The sequence below is a fragment of the Tyto alba genome, unplaced genomic scaffold (genome assembly GCF_018691265.1).
Source record: "Tyto alba isolate M040663 unplaced genomic scaffold, T.alba_DEE_v4.0 Super-Scaffold_27, whole genome shotgun sequence".
Classification (NCBI taxonomy): Eukaryota; Metazoa; Chordata; class Aves; order Strigiformes; family Tytonidae; genus Tyto; species Tyto alba.
This window is the reverse complement of record NW_024881301.1, coordinates 22,147,327-22,166,387: the sequence shown is the minus strand read 5'-3', so window position 1 is coordinate 22,166,387 and position 19,061 is coordinate 22,147,327. Positions and strand designations below refer to the sequence as shown.

General features: G+C 45.5%; 1 protein-coding gene across 1 annotated transcript in view; it reads right to left on the bottom strand.

Annotated features, from left to right (window-relative positions):
- PARD6G (par-6 family cell polarity regulator gamma) overlaps nucleotides 1–15,792 on the bottom strand; it is a 69,883-nt gene extending 54,091 nt beyond the window's left edge. Inside the window, exons 1-2 of the mRNA XM_042798243.1 lie at nucleotides 15,476–15,792; nucleotides 1,200–1,422 (exon numbers count right to left, since the gene is read on the bottom strand). Of these exons, the coding sequence (XP_042654177.1) occupies nucleotides 1,200–1,422; nucleotides 15,476–15,547 (295 nt within the window). The 5' untranslated portion in view covers nucleotides 15,548–15,792. The remainder of the gene's footprint in view (nucleotides 1–1,199; nucleotides 1,423–15,475) is intronic.
- Between the last annotated feature and the right edge of the window lie 3,269 nt (nucleotides 15,793–19,061).

Sequence of the window (19,061 nt, the reverse complement as noted above, 5' to 3'; positions counted from 1 at the left end):
CTGACCCACCATGAACATTCACAAGCCCTAACAGGCACTGCAGGAAGGAGACTTAATAGGACTTGTCATCCACCTTTGCATTTTCGGCACAAGAAGTCATCTCCCACGGACACTTCCACTCATCTGACAGATACACAAACAAAACAAACTGCTCTAAAACCTCTTCTACATTTCTCCCTCGAGCACTTATTCCCGTCTAAAAGAAGGTGGCAGATGACATGTTCTGAATGGGCAGGGCCACACAGCCCTGGACATATCTGACAACACCAAATTGAACCACATGCTATACCAGCTCATACCAACCATCAGGCCGGAATCTTCTGCTAAATCCTTATCAGTACAAATGCCCACACAGCAGAGTCCAAGAGAAAAAAGCTACATGACTGCTCAAAGTCCCAGATCGAGTCTCATTTATGACTCTGCTACTGACAAGACTTTAATTCCAAAAGCCCTATGCTGTAAATCACTGCATGACTGAAAAAACTGTGAAGGTAGCATTTGAAGCAACTGTCAAGCATGTTCTTTAAGGAGGAGGTTTCAGATATCTACAATAAAAGCTCGACAAGAATGACACACAGCCACTTAAACCTGCTGTCACCTTGAAGACCTGGATAATTCTGCCCAAAGTTTGCTTGATGATTCAAAACGTGAAGACTTAACACTCCTTAGTGTAGGGACAGTGGGGAGAATCATCATTTGTTTGTCTGCCAGGTCAACACAGTCAAACCAGACCTCCTTTGTGACAGATCTTTTTCTTTAAAAGAAAGACACTACGTATCTGTGTGCATTCACACACTATACAGGCATGAATCACTTGGGTATGGCACTATCAGGATAGGTAGGTAATATTTTTAAATGTGAAGTGGTAGTACTAGGATCCCCACAAGTGAAGTGGTGCAGCTGGCATGCTCAAGTGATGACACAGTACCAGTAGCACAAGGTACGCTCCCCTCGGAAAAGAAGGGGCATATGGTGATTCTCAGCACGTTGTCCCTCAAACACATTACAGGCAGCAGCGCAGTCTCTCTACGTGCCCTGAAGTCATGCCATTCCTGCAAGTTGCAATGAAGTGCCTGAGAGGAGGAGTGAGAGGGCTGCTATGTCCCTCATATCATTTGAGCCTTTAAATGAGGGTTACAAATCCACCCATCACCTTGCACCAGCACACTTCAAGGCAACAAAATGAAATTGCATCTTACCTTGTCTTTGTATAAAAACCCTGAGCAGTGGATGAGCACTTGAAACAGCCTTGAAGAAGTTGTCATCATTATTAATAGGGAGGAGGTCTCCATGCACATCAGCATATCCGATCATCACTTCCAGGTTGGCTATGTGATGAATGTGAAGAATTAGTTTGTAGAAGTCTTCAAACTTTCCTGGCTTGTAGCGATCCAGGGAGAACCTTCTGAACTCTGCCCCAAACTGCAAAGAAAACAAACAGAGCATTTGCTATCAAACATCACCACAGCCCAGTGCTCTAGCTTGGCATTTGAACATGATGTACATCACCTCTCTCTTTTTATGATGAATATAGTCACATATCAGTGCTTTCAAGTCTACAAATGGCTTTTTAGGTCCTCACCTTAGAACAGAACCGTGGATACCAAGACACCACCCTGCTTGACAATTAGCATACTCAAGTATGTCACCTTAAAAGAACGTGTATTTTTTAAATATTAAGTTTTCATTAAATCCTCTAGAGGATAATTGCATTTGTAGGATTTAACTTTGAAGCTCCTCTATCATTCATTATTATCTCAGGCATCCACAGAACCATTTTCTCTGAAGCAGAAGTGCTCACTCTACTGCTTTCAAAAGAAGTTACTCAGCTATTCAAACCACCTTATAAAAATTCTTTGCACGTTTCCCATCAATACCACTGGGATCCCAACCACAAGACCTTTAAAGAAGTGTGGTATGTGAGTGCACAGCTTGTTATTAGGAAATACACTCACTCTACATGCCCCCTGAATTTCCTGATAATCCATACAGGAGGAGGAAAGTTCTTAGAATAAGCTAGTTTTCATAGGTTAATTTTTTTCTGTCATTCCACTGGTTTTTATTTTTAAAGCTTTACAGACCAGTAAGTGGCTGTTAAAAAATAAAAAAATGGGGGGTGGTGGTGTGTGTATGTGTGATCTGACACAAGACAATTGAAAATGTTATAAATCCATGAAGTTCTTTTAAGTCTGAAAGTGACGGAGGAAAATATTTCAATGGACCTTATTCCTGATATTGAAAACCAAATATGTAATTAAGAACAGGAGGAAAAAAATCAGATTCTCTAATCAAGGAAATCAAGAGTGAAAACAGGCATCTAGTTAAACTAAGTAGCTAAGTAGCTTCCTGGTACATTTAATTTCATAAACCAGATTGTGTAGTAATAGTAAACTTCTGTTCATCAGCTGAACATCTAAACCCATGCTAACTCACGCCTGATACGGAGACACATCCACAAATCCAAGAACAAGGAAGGCTGTGACTAGAATCTCATCGAAGTTCTCATTTGCAAAGTCAGTCAATACCAGGGCAAGAAACTAAAGACAAAAAACTAACAAGCAAACAAATGAGGGGTGAGGGGCAAAGAAGAATTTTCTGTAGATTTCCTCGAAATGAAGGATGACTTGCTTAGAGGTTCTCAGATGTTAAATCAACTATACATGCAAGCCACTCTTTTGCTGAGACTAACAAAAGTATGAATCATCACCATAATCATCTTCAAGCAAAAAAAATAATAAAAAACAAAAACACAACCCTACTGGCTTTGGGTGCAAGCATGTTCTCAAATTACTTCTGCTGTTACAAAAATCCCACTCTTCAGCATCAAAGCCTAGTTGTGATCATCTGAAAGCTTGTTTAGTCAAACTATGCTGCTTGTTTGTAATATTAACTGCTAGTTCCAGTTTGTATTTCAATTGAGAGTACCCATCCAAATGCACAAAAGCTGAACAAACCACAGCTGGTTCCAATGGAGGAAAACCAGTTCTCCTTTGTCCTCCATGCCCTACTCCTCTCCAGAAAAATCCAAGAGGCAACTTACTTCTGTTGACACATTTCAAACTGAAGAAAAGCTTAAGTATTTTTATTTGAAAAAATATCTTAAAGTTTTCTTTTTCCTAAATTCAAACAAGAAGCAACCATCTTCAAGTGACAAGTTTAACATGTACATGATAAACTAAAGAAGCAGGAACAGTAGCTTTGAAGGCTTTGTTTAGTGCTGCATCTCCCGCTCCACACACCTGACCAGCAACACAGGATTCCTCCTGCCAAAAAAGCACCAGGCCAGGGTATTCAGATGCCAGTCCCAGTAACCACTGGTTTTCTGGACAGACAGCGTTTTCAGGACCATTAGCATGCAGGGTACTTGCAAGGAAGTGGATGCTGTGCAGTCTCACCCCAGCCAGTACAACACCCAACCTGCAGAACCATCGGCCCCGCACTGCCTGACACACGCACCGAGGCACGGGCAGCTCCCGTGCTGGGGCATCGCGCTCAGCGGGAGAGCAACACGGGAGAGGAGAGGAGAGGGGAAGGAAGCAAGGACGGTCATTTACACGTCGATATGACCCACAGTTCAGCTTAAGCTGCCAGAGGAGAGGAGGACAGCTGGTGAAAGGGCCAGGTCTCCCAGCCTAACCCCCGCAGCCACGCTAGACACGATTGTATCAGTGGAGCGTGACATGTGGGTAACAGTCCACCCACGGGGATGCAACTGCAGACTTGGGGCGCTGAGGTCTGATGTGAACCCTGTATAGTCAAGTTAACTCGTTCACACATTCAGCCTCGGGAAAGCCCAAGAGCCAGTTTCCTTCACCTAGGAACAGGGCAAGGATAAACAAATGCAAACTATTTCACTTGGTTATTTTGCATGACGCAGCCCTTTAAGGCAAGGGAGCTAGAAGGTGATTCTGCAGAGAAGAGTATGAGGAGGGAAGAGCCTCTTCAAAAGAGATTTAAGCAGACAATGTGGATGATATTTTTGTTTAAAGGTTAGTATTACTGTAGTAGTAGTTTAGCCGATTAATTCACCCTGTGCATATACACAGGCAGCAACCATTGTCAGCATCTCTTTTCAGAAGAGGGGAAAAAAATGCTTCAGCAGTGACCCTTCATTCATCATCCCTAATGAGGCTGATAGAGAGTATCACAGTAATAATAGGTTTTGCAGTACCGCACAGCTTGGAGACTGGGTGCTGTGCATTGTATTCAGCCAGGATTTCAAGATAACATCCACCACGTATCTTCCAGAAACTACAAATTCTGAAGGCTTCGCACAGATAGTCAAGATGACTATCTGCTTTTCTAAGCTACAAACAAAGTTCATCTTTAGTATATCCTTCCACAGAAAGATACACAAGGACTGGTGTCTGCCAGCAGAGTCTCTGCCAGAACAATACTGTATTGCACTGTTTGATAAACTAACAGTTTTAACAAGCAGATTAGTTTGTCATAATGAAGTACATGATTCTGACCTATTTATCTAATGCAAATACTGCTTCTACTATGGCAGAAGTTAGAGGACAGGAGGGTCCAAGGGAACTTAAAAGAATTTAGTCTGACAGAGCTAATTATGACTGAAAAAACCTAGGAAGAACAGCACGTTTTGTTTCACAAAGAATAAGCTCAGTCCTGAGATCCTCCAAAGTATCAGCCAGCCACTATACTTCCTATCTGTAGCTAAATGACAAAAAGCACCCAACAAAATACTATACATCGAGCAGGAACCCGAAGCAAAAACAGATGCCAAGAAAAATTTGCAAACAAGAAAAAGCAAAGTGTTCTGATAAAAGCTGTGCTGAAGTCACAGCTAGCTGACCAAAACTTACACAAGCTGACCAAGAGCAATCAACCGCCTTTTTTTTTTTTTTTTTTCCTGGCTAGCGGGTACAAGAGGTCAGAGGAGAGGAGGGAAAGGAGGGAGCAGCATTTTGAGGTTTGTTTACTTGGAGGGCTGTTATTTTGTGAAATGAAATGGAAGACTTATTTGAAAGCAAGAGACCAACTTTTTTTTTTTTCAATTTTAAGTTTCAAACAGTTTACAGGGTCAAAAATGAAGCCCTATGTTTATGAGGTGCCATCCCTCTAGTTTATTGCTGGCTTTGAGTTCAGTCTATTGTAATAAGAAAACATCAAAGAGCAACATTTAGCAATAAACATGAATTATGTTAGCCACCTACTTCTACGAAGTAAAAATCAGGAACAGAAAGAAAAGCAAATACTCTTATCCTTGCATAGACTGTAATTTCTGCTTACCTGTGAGATTTTCAAAACGGGGAAGACCTGACCAGGGCAGCTTTATCAGTGAGAATGAACAGAGGCCAAGAAAGAGGAGGTGGGAAGACAATGTAAGTGGCTTTGTGTTGGCTGACTTCAGAGCTCTCTGCTGTCACATTCATGTCTGTGTCTCTCTGTTCCCTCTTTCTCCCCCAGCCATGTCTTCCCCAGCTCACCCAACACTCTCTTGATCTGCTCCCAGTCTCACAGCAATTGTCACTAGTGGCAAGCTGCCACCAACCAAGCAGATGTTCTCTGCAACAAGTTCTGTTTTCTCCCCTTCAACCACCTGCCCCAAAGGAGCTTTGCTCCATCCCAATGACCAAGCTGGAGGGAAGCATGGGATTTTGTGTTCTGCTCAGTCACCTGCTCACCTCTTACTATTCCTTTCAAGAGATAGTCACAAGAGCAAGACAGCCATCTATTTGCTCTTCAGAGGAACCCCATCACAGACACAATTTCACTGCCTTCTCCCTCAGACTCTTTTCCCAGTTGGCATTGTGCCATATTTCTACCCTTCTCCCCTGTAGTCTCCCTTCACTCCCTCATAAAAACAAAATCATGCTTTAATGTCTTCTATTCTTAGAACAGTTTCTCCCCCCAGAAAAAAAACAGTGGTTCCCCTTCTTTTTCATGCTTCCAGGACACAATGCTTCATGTCTCTCCTTTTCATGTGAAGAACAGCCTTTGAAACCCCTCCAAACCTCTCTAGTGGCCTGTGAGGCTCAGCCCTTGACAACACTTTTCTCTCTCGCTTCTACTCAAAAGACAAATTCAGCTTCTTTCTCTGTCCCCATCACTCAGAACAACTTCTTAATGAGACATACCTCCCATGCAATCTCATTGATCTCTTCACAGATGCTCAATCTTCCAGCTCAAGGGCAACTTAAAGCTAAGTTTACTCTTTTCCCTGCTTCACCTACCTTTTTTTCATGATTATTAGGCACCAGACCATTACACTGCATTCCCAGCACCTGTTACTCCAGTACCACCCTTCATCCAGGCAGTTGCATATATATATATATCTATGTGTTAAGTACCCAGGCCTTTTCTGCCCAGTATCTTAAATCCATGGTCACCATTCAGCTACTCATTTGCACAGCTGGACTTTGCCTTGCCTGCTGCTCTGTACTTTTGCTAAACACTATTTTGCCTCACTACCACCCAACTATTTCTTAGTTGGTGGTAGTTTGTGAAAAGAGCTAGCCACAAAAACTATTTTCCCAGTCTGTTTTTATGAACCCATCATCCCTTTCTTTGCCACCCCTGCTCCAGCAGCTCCTCTCCTATCAGGTCACACACATAGCTGCTTTCTCCCTACCATCTCTCTCTCTGTCAGTAATGCCCACAAGCAGCACACAGTGCCAGCCTTCCTCACTGCCTCAACTCTTGATATTAAAGTTCTGTTCTCTTTCTTGAAAGTCATTCACAGCGAAGACTTTAAAATAAACCTTTGCCTTAAGTGATTGGGCTACCTTTCCAAAAGCAAACCTCTTCCTTTTTTCTTCCAGACCCCTACACCTCTGGTAATCCAAAGTCTGTTTGCAAAGGATGTAAACCAGCCTGGTCCTGTATTTCCAAGGGAACACAGAGCACCACACAGCTTTAGCACAAATACAGCACAGGATGCATGCATCCATGGCATGTCACCATCAGCACAAGGGGGAAAGAAACATCTGACACCTTGCCACCCAGAGGGACAAAGGGCCACTGAATCAAGAGATCTGGTCAACACTACCAACAGCCGACCAACCTGTGAGCCTGTCTACCTGCAGAAAGGCAGCTCTGTACTAGTACAGGTCTCCAACAAGAGCAGACCACCTTCTGAAAGTTTACTAAGAGAGATATCTGCATGGTTACAAGACACCTGTAACTAGTAAGGGCTCTGGCTGGTTGCAAACTTATTTAAGACCCTTTTAGTTTCCTCCAGAGGTTTCCCCATGAGCTCAGGGCCAACAACAGCTGCAGAGAAGTAATCCGATGCACACACACGCACATGCACACACACACACACGCACACACACCTAGCCAGACCTGACAGGGGACTGGGAACAGCTGTGCTGGGCAGAAGCAGGAGGGATGGCCCCAGGCTGGGTGGCCCTGGGGCTGAAGCACCACACCCAGCCCCAGACATTTCTGTCTCAATTAACTTGAGGAATTTCCAATGGGAACAGGACTACTTCTGTACTGGGAGATTTTGCCTTCACTTAGAGGGAAAGAATGTCTCCAAAGGTACATTTCATCTTTAACTTCTGGCCTGGATTGTAAAGGCAATTAGGGGCAAGCAATCAATGCCTGCAAGAGTGTTTCTTGGTTACTAAAAGCTCAGGTTAAGTGCACACAAAGTCTCTTATAAAGGGAATGATAAGGGACAACACTGAGGAAAGCACTATTAATTGCACCTCTGAAGAACTCCTTGGGGGTGGCTAGTCCTGCAGCCTGCCAGACAGAGCCTCCACAGGTATTTTAAACTCATACAAGTTACATTCCTTTCTGACTTGGCTGTAAACAACTTTTCAACTTTAAAGAGCACCTCGGCAAATTAAAGGTCCATTGTTCAGTGTCCTTTAGGACTGTTTCGGTGTGTCGAGACCAAAAGTCAGAAGACTACTCGCATAAGACAGACTGGCTAGGCAAATTTTTAAGCAGATCAGAAACGTCCAAGTTACTAGGCTAAAAAGGATTACAAAAGCAAAGGTGAGAACCTGGAGGCAGGATCAATAATAGGAGAGCGTGGGAGGTGTTGAAACAGAAGGTAGCAGCCCTTGCCTTCTGGTCAATGCATCGGAGGGATATTGATAACCATTCAATTAGCACAGCTAGCACCCAAGCCTGTAATATATTACTAACTTTGGGAACATTGTCAAAGGAACTACCATCTGTCTTAGTTTGGGCTGAAATAGAGTTAATATTCCTTTTCAGGGACTAGATGAGTGCTGTGTTTTGGATTTAGCTTTGGGTTTGGTATGGGAAAAATGCTGATAGCACACTGGTGTTTTCAGCTGCTACCGAGACTTCAAGGACCCTCTGACTCCCCATGTCCTGCCCATGCACAAGGGCACAGGGAGCAGGGAGGGAGCACGGCCACAGCACCTGACCCAAACTGGCCAGTGAAATATTCCATATCATGGAACGTCATGCTCGCTATATAAAGGAGGGGTGGTTGGGAAGGAGCTCGCTCTCGCTTCTGGGATTGCAATTGTGGGATCTTGGTATCTCGGGGTCGCCGGCCGGGAGTGGGCTGGGTATTGGTCAGCGGGTGGTGAGCAATTACGTTGTACATTGCCTGTTTATATATTTCTTTTTGTTTTCCCCCCATCATCGTTATTGTTTTCATTTTATTGCCATTATTAAACTGTTCTTATCTCAGCCTGTGAGTCTCCCTTCACCCCTCTAATCCCCTCCCCCATTCCCAGGTGGGGAGGGGGAAGGGAGGGTAATTAGCTGCGGTGTTTGGTTGCCCATCAGGCCCAAACCACAACACCATCTTTCAGTAACTAGATTTTGACCTTTTTTCTGTTTTGTTATGGGGGACCTGAAACTATAACCTGAGCATATCCTCCTCCATCTCACACTCTGTGAAGCCAGGTAGATCAAAGTACGTGTCCTAGCCTTCCCTGTACCTCCTACAGGCACTACTGCTCACATAGTGCCAGAGTACAGGTCAGAAAAGATACTCACACTCTGCTGGTGCTTACTGAACCTGTCACCTGAACAGAACTGTTGCAAAATTACTTGTCTGTCCAACACCTTTTCAGCTGAAAAGTTCAGCCTCTCAGCTGTGAAAGGCAGCTAGCATGCACAGGACCAACTGTCATGGCTCAGCTGCTGCAAGGTGATTTGTTACACTGTGGTCACTTTCTCTCCAGTCACCTAAGCATTTAAAAACAGACTTAAGTATACTAGGTATGACCACTTCAGAAAGTCATCCTGCTATGAAAAACAAAGATTTGTAATAACAGAGCAACCAGGGGTTTAGTAGATGTTATTTAGCACATCAGAATAAATATAGTGCCTGGCGTCAGAAGCTCAGCAAACTGGGAGGGAAAGGAACAGAGGTAAAATTTAAGAGATTAACCTTTACAGTCTCTCTTGACATGTTTTGCAACAATCCAGACCATCTCAAATTGCTATTGCTGTGGCATACTGTCTTCATTTGAGAGGGGAAAGCATTGTGGTTTTCTGAGACTGTGCCACATTTGGTTTGCATATAATCAAGTATGTTTTGAAGCTCAAAACCAGAAGTTAAATCAGCTGGTTACAGGGCTTTTCACTGCACTTATTTTAGTTTTATTCTCGGTATGACAAGTATGACTTTAACTTAGAAGAATCTAAAGTACTGCTTAAAAACTTAAAGCAGACTTAAAGTCTGTTTTAACATCCTGTAGGTTTAAAAACAGTGATGCTTTCTGATTAATTTTGAACTGTGCTACACATGGGAAACATTTCTTAAAACTTCAGAAGGCCTGTAAGGCTTCAGGGTTAGAGTAAAATCAAAGTACAAAAGGCTGGAAAACACAATTTGTAGACCTTTCTCACTTAGTTAACACCAGACAGAGAAGAAGCAGACCTTTAAAATCTCTTTAGAGAGGACTGGTAAAAGCAAGTTTGCTCCTACAGCTTATTGCTACAGTTACAACACTGCTTGATGTTATGCTTTATACCTTTCAAATACACAGTGTGTGTACATACACTGTAACAGCTAGAGAGTCAAGTGGACATGCAATACTGCCAAGGTGACTGAGCAGTATCAGCAACTTCTGGAGGGAAAAAAAAAAAAATGCCAAAGGTTTGAAACAGCTATCAAAGTAACAAACACAGGTTTGTTACCTCCTCCTAAGAGGAGGCAACACATGAGCAAGACAAATCACCCGCAAGCTGTTCAGATATTACATCCATCTAGCAGTCGGGCAGGCTTGCTGAAGCACCGACTTCTACACTTGGCCAAGACCAAACCACATCGTTTTGTCTCTAGCAACTTTGTAAGAGCACACAGCATAGCTGGTCCCAAGCATGCTCTCTGTGTTCAAGGTCCAGAAGAGTATCATGTCTATACCCTGGATACATCAAAATATGTTTGAAAATTTATTAAAAATCCATTTGCAGCATTCATCTGAACACCAACATTTACTGGAACAAAGTCAAAACAGGATGGGAGAAGAGGAAAAAAATATGGTTATAGTTAACTGGATATATTTATCTTAATGGGTTTGTTTATAGGAGTAGGATGTTAGTCACATTACTGTTAATTTGTAAATCAGTTTGTAATGCAAGAAAACATAAGGCAGAAATGTCACAGTCAGCACTCGAGTCAGGTAGTTGCGCTTTTATAATCCTCAGCCATCATCAAAAGTTCCTATTGTTCAGCAATAAAAAGGGGTTTTTTTTCCAAAGGACTTTTTCAGGGAACCACAAGTGCATTTACCTACTTTTGAAAGGATGAAAATGAATTCTTACTCATACATACAGCTTGCAAGAAATAATATAGTAGTAGTAAATACTTTTCTGCTGCTTTAAGCCAAAATCATAAAACTGTCAGTTTCAAAGTGCAAAAAACTCACACTTTCACAAACAATTCAAAGGGCTACCATTTAAAGGCCTGATGCAATCTTATACCTCTACTATTCCAGAAGATTCAAATGACTGGAAAAGAAATAGACACTCAGGCTGATAGCTACCCTCCTATTTGAAAAGCTGTATATACAATTCAAGGAAGAAGAAGAAAAAAAAAAATCTCTTTTCACTCAGAGCAGGACAAGAAAAGACTGGCTGCATGGAGCTATAATTAAAGAGAAGTCTCACCATTAATGTAGGAATTCCTATTTTAAAAGTATCTGTTCTTCTGGAGACTTACACTCATGGAAAGAGAGGCCTGCAACCTCTCTGTAAAGCTACGGAGAGAAAATGAAAAATAGGTTTGGGATCTCATGGCCACAGGCAGGATTCTTAACAAAACAAACAAAAAAAGCCTGACACATTTCATGCACTGGAGCTCTTGTTAAAAGAGAGAAGAGAGAGAGGGAAAGGGTTATCAGTAAACCTTTTTCAGGCATTAGAGGCCATTTCTTCAGAGGGGACAGATACTTCACTTGTCACCCAACAGGGGAAAGCAGTCAGTGAGTACTAGACATGTGAGAATACACAGTTGTTTTAAGCCAGCAAGATAATGTGTTTTGAGATCCTGTCTAAAAGGGCTGAAACATTAATCCTGAGCTACACAGACAACACCTAGATAAGAACTGAGCTTCTGATGTATTCTGTCGTGAAAGATGGGAGAAGAGGGATAAGGTATAATTACAATTCAATTAATATTTTCCTACAACGTGCCAATTTCTAAGCAGGTTTGTCTTTATCCTTCTGCTTTCCTATCTAGCAATAAGCTTTTAAGTGTTTTGATTATAATGCCAGCTCTCAGGGGAGGAGACAGAGGAACGGAGGAAGCCCTGAGCCTGAAGGAAGAAGACTTTTTAAAGCAGAAGACCATAGCAATTCCCATCACTGCCATGTCTGAAAACAGAGGTGCACACAAATGGCTGATGCTCTGTTCTCCCCTTCAGTATTTGCTGCAACACAGTGATCCAAGAGATTTTTGCAGCACCTTATAGTTGCCCAGAGAAAAACTGACCTGACGTACACCAAAAGGTATTACACAATGCCACAAAGCTCATCCTTCTGCAGAGACATGTAGCCAAAGAACATATCGCTGCAAATGTTCCCACCACATAGTCACAAGGCACGAAGATGTCCCCATACACGAGCATCAGGAGCTGAAGCATCCTTCTACACCACGTTCCCAGCAGGGGTGATCAGTCAGGCTAGGACCAGGGAAGGTACAGGCTGGGTTAGACCAGCTGAACTCTGATCATCCACAAAGCTCACACATGTACTGGACAAGGAAAGACAAATACCACCAGCAGTTTTTGGCCTTTCGGCACAAGAAGGATGTTGAAAAACTGGACTGAGTTCACCCACCAATGCTCCCTGACTCCTTCTCCCCCTGCCCTTTTTTTTAAATAATCCTCTGACACACATCAGAAATCTTAAAACTTAAGGATACATGGGGATTGTCAGAGAAGTGTCTTACCCAGTGTGATACTAAGGATCTGACAAACTCTCCCCTTCCAATAATCAAAGGCACAAACCAACTTTCAAGAACTTCTGGAGAAAAGGAAAGAAACTCAGGACATTCAGGAAAATCTTGGTAAGTTTTCACAGGAGCCATTTCTGAATTGTGACTAATGCAACACACCAGCGGGATGGTGGTTCATCCTTAAGGAAGAAACAATCTAGTTATCGTAAGAGGCAGGGGTATCAGAAGCCCAGTGTTTGCAGACTATTGCAAACTGAAATCTGACTTCCCACAGCTATTTTTCCCAGAGCTCCTTCATGTTCAACACGATCTCCAGAGAAGGAGAAAAGCTATTTCATGCCGTTGTGTAAAAGCGGCACGCTCTCACACCCGGCTCCTCCACTAAAAGGGATTCCACCTGCCCACGGCCTGCCACTTCCCCAGCCTTTGAAAAGCCACCTGAGAATCCCTTGATCCCCGGCCAGCAGCATGCCCCAGCGCAGAAGCTGAGCTGCACCCACCTCCGCTCACCTGGCAGGCTGCGCTCTCAGGCGATAGCTGCAAAATCATGAGTGCTCAGACTCAACTTTCCAGTTCTCAGGCAGGTCTGGACAGGCCTCGTACTTACAAAACACAGGCAACTAAATGTTTAAAAGGCTGACTACATATGGCTACCAAAAGCAGCATTATTGAACCTTTTTGTTTCCCCAGCCTTAGATAGTCCACCCAATCACAAAAAAAAAAAAACAACAACAACAAAAAAAAAAAAAAAAACAAACAAAACAAAACAAAAAAAACCCACCAATCTGTATTTCTAGGTGATCGCAGCAGGACAACCCAGTGATCCACTGGGACAAAACAGACAGCATCATAACCGACCCTACAAGATTACCATGTTTCAACAGCAGGTGTAAGGCTTTTATACAGTACCTTGCCAGGTACCAGTGGCCAGAGCTTTTCACTGGATCTGCTTCTAACCACTGAAGAGTAACTCCATGAGAGGGAACCTGTGAGCTTTACAGACAAAAGAAAACCATCTTCCAATGTCAGTACCAATCTCTGCCAACCATCTGCAACAGCTTGCTACATAAACAGTCTGGATACTATTGCACACAAGTCACACAACAGTGTAACCCCACCAGCCCCAGGAAATTCAGCAGCACAGCCTCCACTGACCCATGCAGCACATTAATGGATCATCACTGGGTGTAGGCCCTCAGCAGGGTATTTTGAATTTAGCCTCTATTTAAAGTTTCCTCCCAATGCAGTACAGTTCTCTAAAGTAACTTCTGGGCCATCAGCAGTGACAACCCTGAACTACAGAAGACCTCCAGTAAACCCCTCCCACCCACACAAGTTTATTTTCTTGCTCTCCAGAAGTCCTCAGTCATTCGTACACTTATAACTTCCCTAAATCACTCTGTGTCTATACTACTACACAGGATTCACTTACAGAATTCCTGCAGCTGTAAAGAAGGCTACGAGGTGTTCATTATAAGGTTGCCTTTTAATTGTTAACAGAGCAAACTCAAGCTACACCAATATTAAAGCAGAAAAGAGAAGATGAACTTTCCAAAAAAAAAAAAAAAAAAATCTTATCTGTGGTCAGGATTTTAGTTTGAAGCTCATACAGTGCATGGGGTATAGCTCAGTAACTGGAAAGTAGGATCTGGATCATTTGGGGGCCACAGTGGCTTTTGTGGGTGGGTTATGCCCTAGAACCAGTACAAGCTGAACCAAAACTTTCCAGCAGCGGAAGCAGGATGGAACTTTCCAGATCAGCTGAGCCCCTTCAAGCAGCAACAGGAGGTTAGGAAATAAGGGCCTCAACCTACATTTCAAGTGCCACATTTAGAAATGACTGGAGAGTCCCTCAGACACAAGGTAGTTCTCCCACTGAAGCCATCCCACCATCCTCAGGTCTGTGTGTTGCTCGAGGCTATTTGATCTGAATGCAGATATTAACCGCAGGAAGGGACAAAATGGGGAGTACTGAGCACAAAGTTCCAAAGACGTTGCCTTCAAAACCATCTCAGCAGGCCATCAGAGCTCTGTGTAATTCCAGGCCATGCTAACATTACTCTGTACTCTTTTCAACTTATGCATTGCCTACACCTTTTCTGTTACTGTATATAAAACACAGGCTTCCAGGGAGTTTCTCAGTTTTGTTTAAATGCTTCTTATTTTTGCACACAGAGGTAGCGAGCAAGATTTTGATGTGCTGGTTCAAGCAAGAGCGACCAGAGCCTCTTGAAGAGAGCTCAGCAAAGACCAACCATAGACACAGCCAACCTTTATCATCGCTTGAAGAAGCCGAACGCCGGCAGCCAGCTGCTCCTGGGCGGCAGCCCTGCAGATCACAACTCTCTTTCCCCAACACTATGAGCGTGCAAAAGCTGGCTGGCTTATGGCGGGTGCGGGTATCCCCAGGTAACACCTGGTAAAGCCGCCGCAGGAGGGTGAAGCTTCCCGCAGGCCTCGCTCCGGCTCCTCCGACTCGGACCCACGGCAGGATTTCGGCGCTGCCCGCCCCGGCGAGGGGACCCGGCCCTTTTCCCTCCTAGTCCCCCCCCCTCCTCTTGTCAAACCGCCGCGGGGGACCCGACCCACCACCCGGGGAGACGGCCGAAGCGCCCGGGCGGCGTGCTCCCGCGGCCGCGGGGGGCAGGAGCACCCCGGGGCGCCCCCGGCCCGAGCCCCAGCCCCCCCCACGGCAGGCGAGGCGAACCGCCGCTTTCCGAGCTGCCCCAGAAAGTTAGCGCCGGAGTCCCCGCGGCGAAACAAAAGATCGAGCGAGAGCGGCGGGCGCGGGGCCCCCGGCGCCCGCCCGCCCCGGCCCCGGTGCGGCAGGGCCGGGCGGGGAAGGGTCGCGCCGCCGCCGCCGCCTCACGCCGGGGGTGAGGCCGGGAACGGCGCCCGGAGCGGGGATCCCGCCTCTCCGCGAACTACCGCCAACCCGTCACCGCTCTCCGGGCTGCGGCTGGGGCGCAGCTCCGGCACCACCGGGCGCGGAGGGGGGGGGGGGGGGAGTAGGGGAGGGTCCCCATTCATTTTGGGGAGAGCCGCCGGGAGCGGGCCGGGCAGGGTCGCACCCGGCCGCCGCCGGTCGAGGCCGCGCCGCACTCTCCTCACCTTACTCTTCACTTCCACCGCGCTGCACTCCAGATACCGCAGAGTCTGAGATTTGTTGAAACTCCGGTTCATCTTCCCGGCCCCGCTGCCTTCCCCCCGCCGCCGCCGCCTCCTGCCTGCCCGCCGCGGGCCGCGCGCCCCTGGGACGCCCCCGCGAGACCGATCGCCCACGCGCGCGGCAGGCGGCACGCGGCGCCCCGCGCCCGCTCACGCTCCGGCCACTTTGTCCCGGCGGCGCCAATGAGAGCGCCCCGCTCCGCCGAGGCTCGCGCTCCGGCTCCCACGCAGCCGCGCGCCCGCGGCTCGCGGCGGGCCGGCGCCTGGTCCGCCAGGCCACGCCCACCGGCACGCCCACACCCCCCCCCGCTCCGCCCCGCCCCGCCCATTCCCCGGCGGCCGCGAGGCTGTGGCGCGCGCCGCGGCCCCACGCGTGTTCGCGGCGGCGAGGGAGCCAGTGGGGGTCGGGCGGGCCGGGCCGCGGGAATCGCCCCCGCCGCGGTTGAACCGGGCACAGGGCCCCGGCGTGTGCACCTGCCCGGTGCCACGGGCGGCCGGTGGTCCCGCTGCCGAAAGCACTGGCACTGCAAAAAGGACACCCCGAGGCAGCGTGACGCGACGGGCCCCCCCCCCCCCCCCCCCCCCCACACACACAGGGGGGTGCTCGGAGGCGCCCGCTGGGTGCCGGGGGGGCCCGCGCGGACTCTGCAGGCAGCGCTGGTGATCCACGAAGGGTGCCGGGCTCTGAGAAGTGCTGCAAGTCGTTAATTTGAGATCACAGGTCGGCAGGTTTGGGAGGAGAGTTTCCACCACTCCCTTCTCGAAATAAATCAGTGGACTGCTTCCCTCTGCTAGTGGCCCTTATTAATTAGGTAGGTTACTAATTTGGGAATCTTGAAGGAACTTACTTCTTTCCATCTTCTGCCAAGGACCTTTATAATTCTAACAGACTTTTCCCTTCAGTCAGTTCCTTTTCGTCACTGAGAGCCTTTGGCAGTGGTATTTTTTCCTACACACTCCTGCCCAAAACATCAGTCGCGACGTGAAGAAGCTGAGGACACAGCACACACCTGTGCAACCTGTTTTCTGTGCTGACATCTCCTAGGATCCTCTGCCCATCTAAGGAAGGATGATAAAGTCCTGGCAGATGTGACAAATCACCATCTCCCCTTCCCCAGACCCGCTGGGAGCGTGTCAATGGCAGCGACAGGGAATACCTGCGAATTTAGGGGCAAAAAAAAAGAACGTGGTTGACTCTTCATGTGACTCCAAGAGAGGGTGAATGCATGTGCCTCAGCTACAAACCGGTTCCAGCTTACTGGAAAATGGATTTGAAATGAACATTTGCCATATGTTCTGGGCTTGCACTGTGTTTGGAAGGCTTGCTCTAAGTTAAACTGGAAAAATAAAGTCTAGAGAGCTGAAAAGGGAAATGTTTGTGTGAAGTTGATTTTTTTTATCTTAGCATGAGCAATGCAGCAGCTCCGCTCTCCTGCTGTGATGGCTGAGGCTGAGCTGTGGAGGTACAGCATCCCCAGGGTACTCAGGGGCTGAACACCCCTTTTGGGACGGTGCCATTTAAAGATGGACCTTCAAACCCAACAGCTGGATCCATATGGTTTTGTGGTTCAACATCTGGAGCAAGAAGGCCAGTTCACTGGACTGAAGTTACTCAGTAGCTGAAGGAACGGTCTAGTCATGTAACCTCCCAGGGGGGGAATTACTGGTATTGCTGGCATTGCTGGGAGCATTAGCAGGGACTTCAGGTGGGATGTTATTCCAGCCCACACGTCCTCCAGCTGGACCTCGGAAGGGGACCCTCCTGTTTGCGTTGCCTCCTGGGTCAAGAAAGAGCCCCCGGAGTGCCCGTACACATTTCAGGCACGTGGTGATGTGGTTGAACCCAGAATCACAGCCACAGAGAAGGAAAGACCTGAATTATTTTTTTGTTTCAAATTTTTAGCTTGTTTATTTTTTCTAAGAAAAAGTAAGTTCTCAACAGTTGGAAACCAATAAGCAATTTAATTTTAGTCTTAACTTTAAATCTAGTATTTCTTGTATTTGTGGTGTTCATTTGAGAAGTACAGATTAAACTCATTTGTCTTATTTATTTATTTATTTTATGCTTCCTTCAGGGAGTGCATATGCTGCATTACCATCTCTTTTATATAAATCAAGACTCTTCAAACTAATAATGCCTACCAAGCTGTGTGTAACCAGAATGGGAATTCAATGAAAATTAATAAAATATATATATTTTGAAGTGAGATAAAAGCTGGTAAGCCATGCTGGATTCATAGGGAATGAAGATACATTTTTCACAGGGTAAGATGGGTTGATTTACCTGTAGGGCTAAGGAGACTTCCACTCTTCCTTCCCTGTCAGCAGCAGCCATTGAAGATCTTGTTCATATTTCCACCCCCACATGAATGCACAATCCTTTTCTTATCATCTACCCCATCTTTGAAGCTAACAGGTGTATTAAGGACACAAATTACTGTATTTGAGGAGTGGAGCTCATGTTGTTTCTATTTCTTCCATCCTACAAGAATTTAGAAGTGGTAGATCACTGCTTCTCTTTTTTTTTATTTTTATTCATCCAGAAGAGGAGCTGGTTTTTTTGCTGTTCTGTTCCTGCCCACTTTTTCAGCCTTGCATTAAACATTATCGCAGTAAACAAGGTAAATACACTAATATGAGGAAATATGCGCTTTAAGCCTATAGAGAGGCTATTGCTAGCAAAGATTCTTTTCAAGCTGCTTCAACAAAATTTGGTTTCTGCTGCTTTTTCTCAGTTGATCAGTTTGCCTCTTTAAAAAATTCCATCAGCAATCCTGAAAAAGATATTTTAATTTCAATTATTTTTGTTCAGGTTTTAATATATGTTGCCATGACTTCAAATGTAATGATGAATATGAGTTTAAAATACAAGTGCTTTACCTGAAGGAAATCCAATTTGAGTTAAATATCCATTCTTCTGTAAATTAATATAGAAAATTTTTACCCACTCTGATCCAGGAATGATCAGCTTCTGGATAGCTCATTAATTAGGCTAAAATAGGTGCATGCATAGAGTAGAGGATCACAGTATGAAAAACTAGCTGTATAATTTAATTAGTAGACAAATGCAATAATATTTTATAATTATTTATTAAACAAGATCTTATTTATTAATATTCTTTGTTAATATTATTTATTAATCTAAGAATTTATTAAAAGTGAATGCTTCTCAGTGAAGCTTCACTGAAATCCAGTTCAGTCCATTTTTGTAAATTCGCTAAGATTCACTTGGGGTTTTTTCTGTTTCCAAATTACTTCCAGGTTTAATCCCTTTCCTCCAGAGCAGAGCTCATACATGGTTAAGTCAGCTTGAGAAAACTCCTTCTCCTCTTGCCTCCCCTTCCCGTGCCTGCGCTGTGCTGTAATGAGCAGTGACTTGAGCTCCATATACCAGCAGGAACCAAAACACCGTGTGTGCTCCCAGGCTGTCCCGGCCCCAGGTTGTACCAGCTGCTGCAGCCCCTACCAGCTGTTTTCCTCCTCAGACTCAATCGCAAAGATGGTTTTAATTTAACCGCTTTTGCTCAGG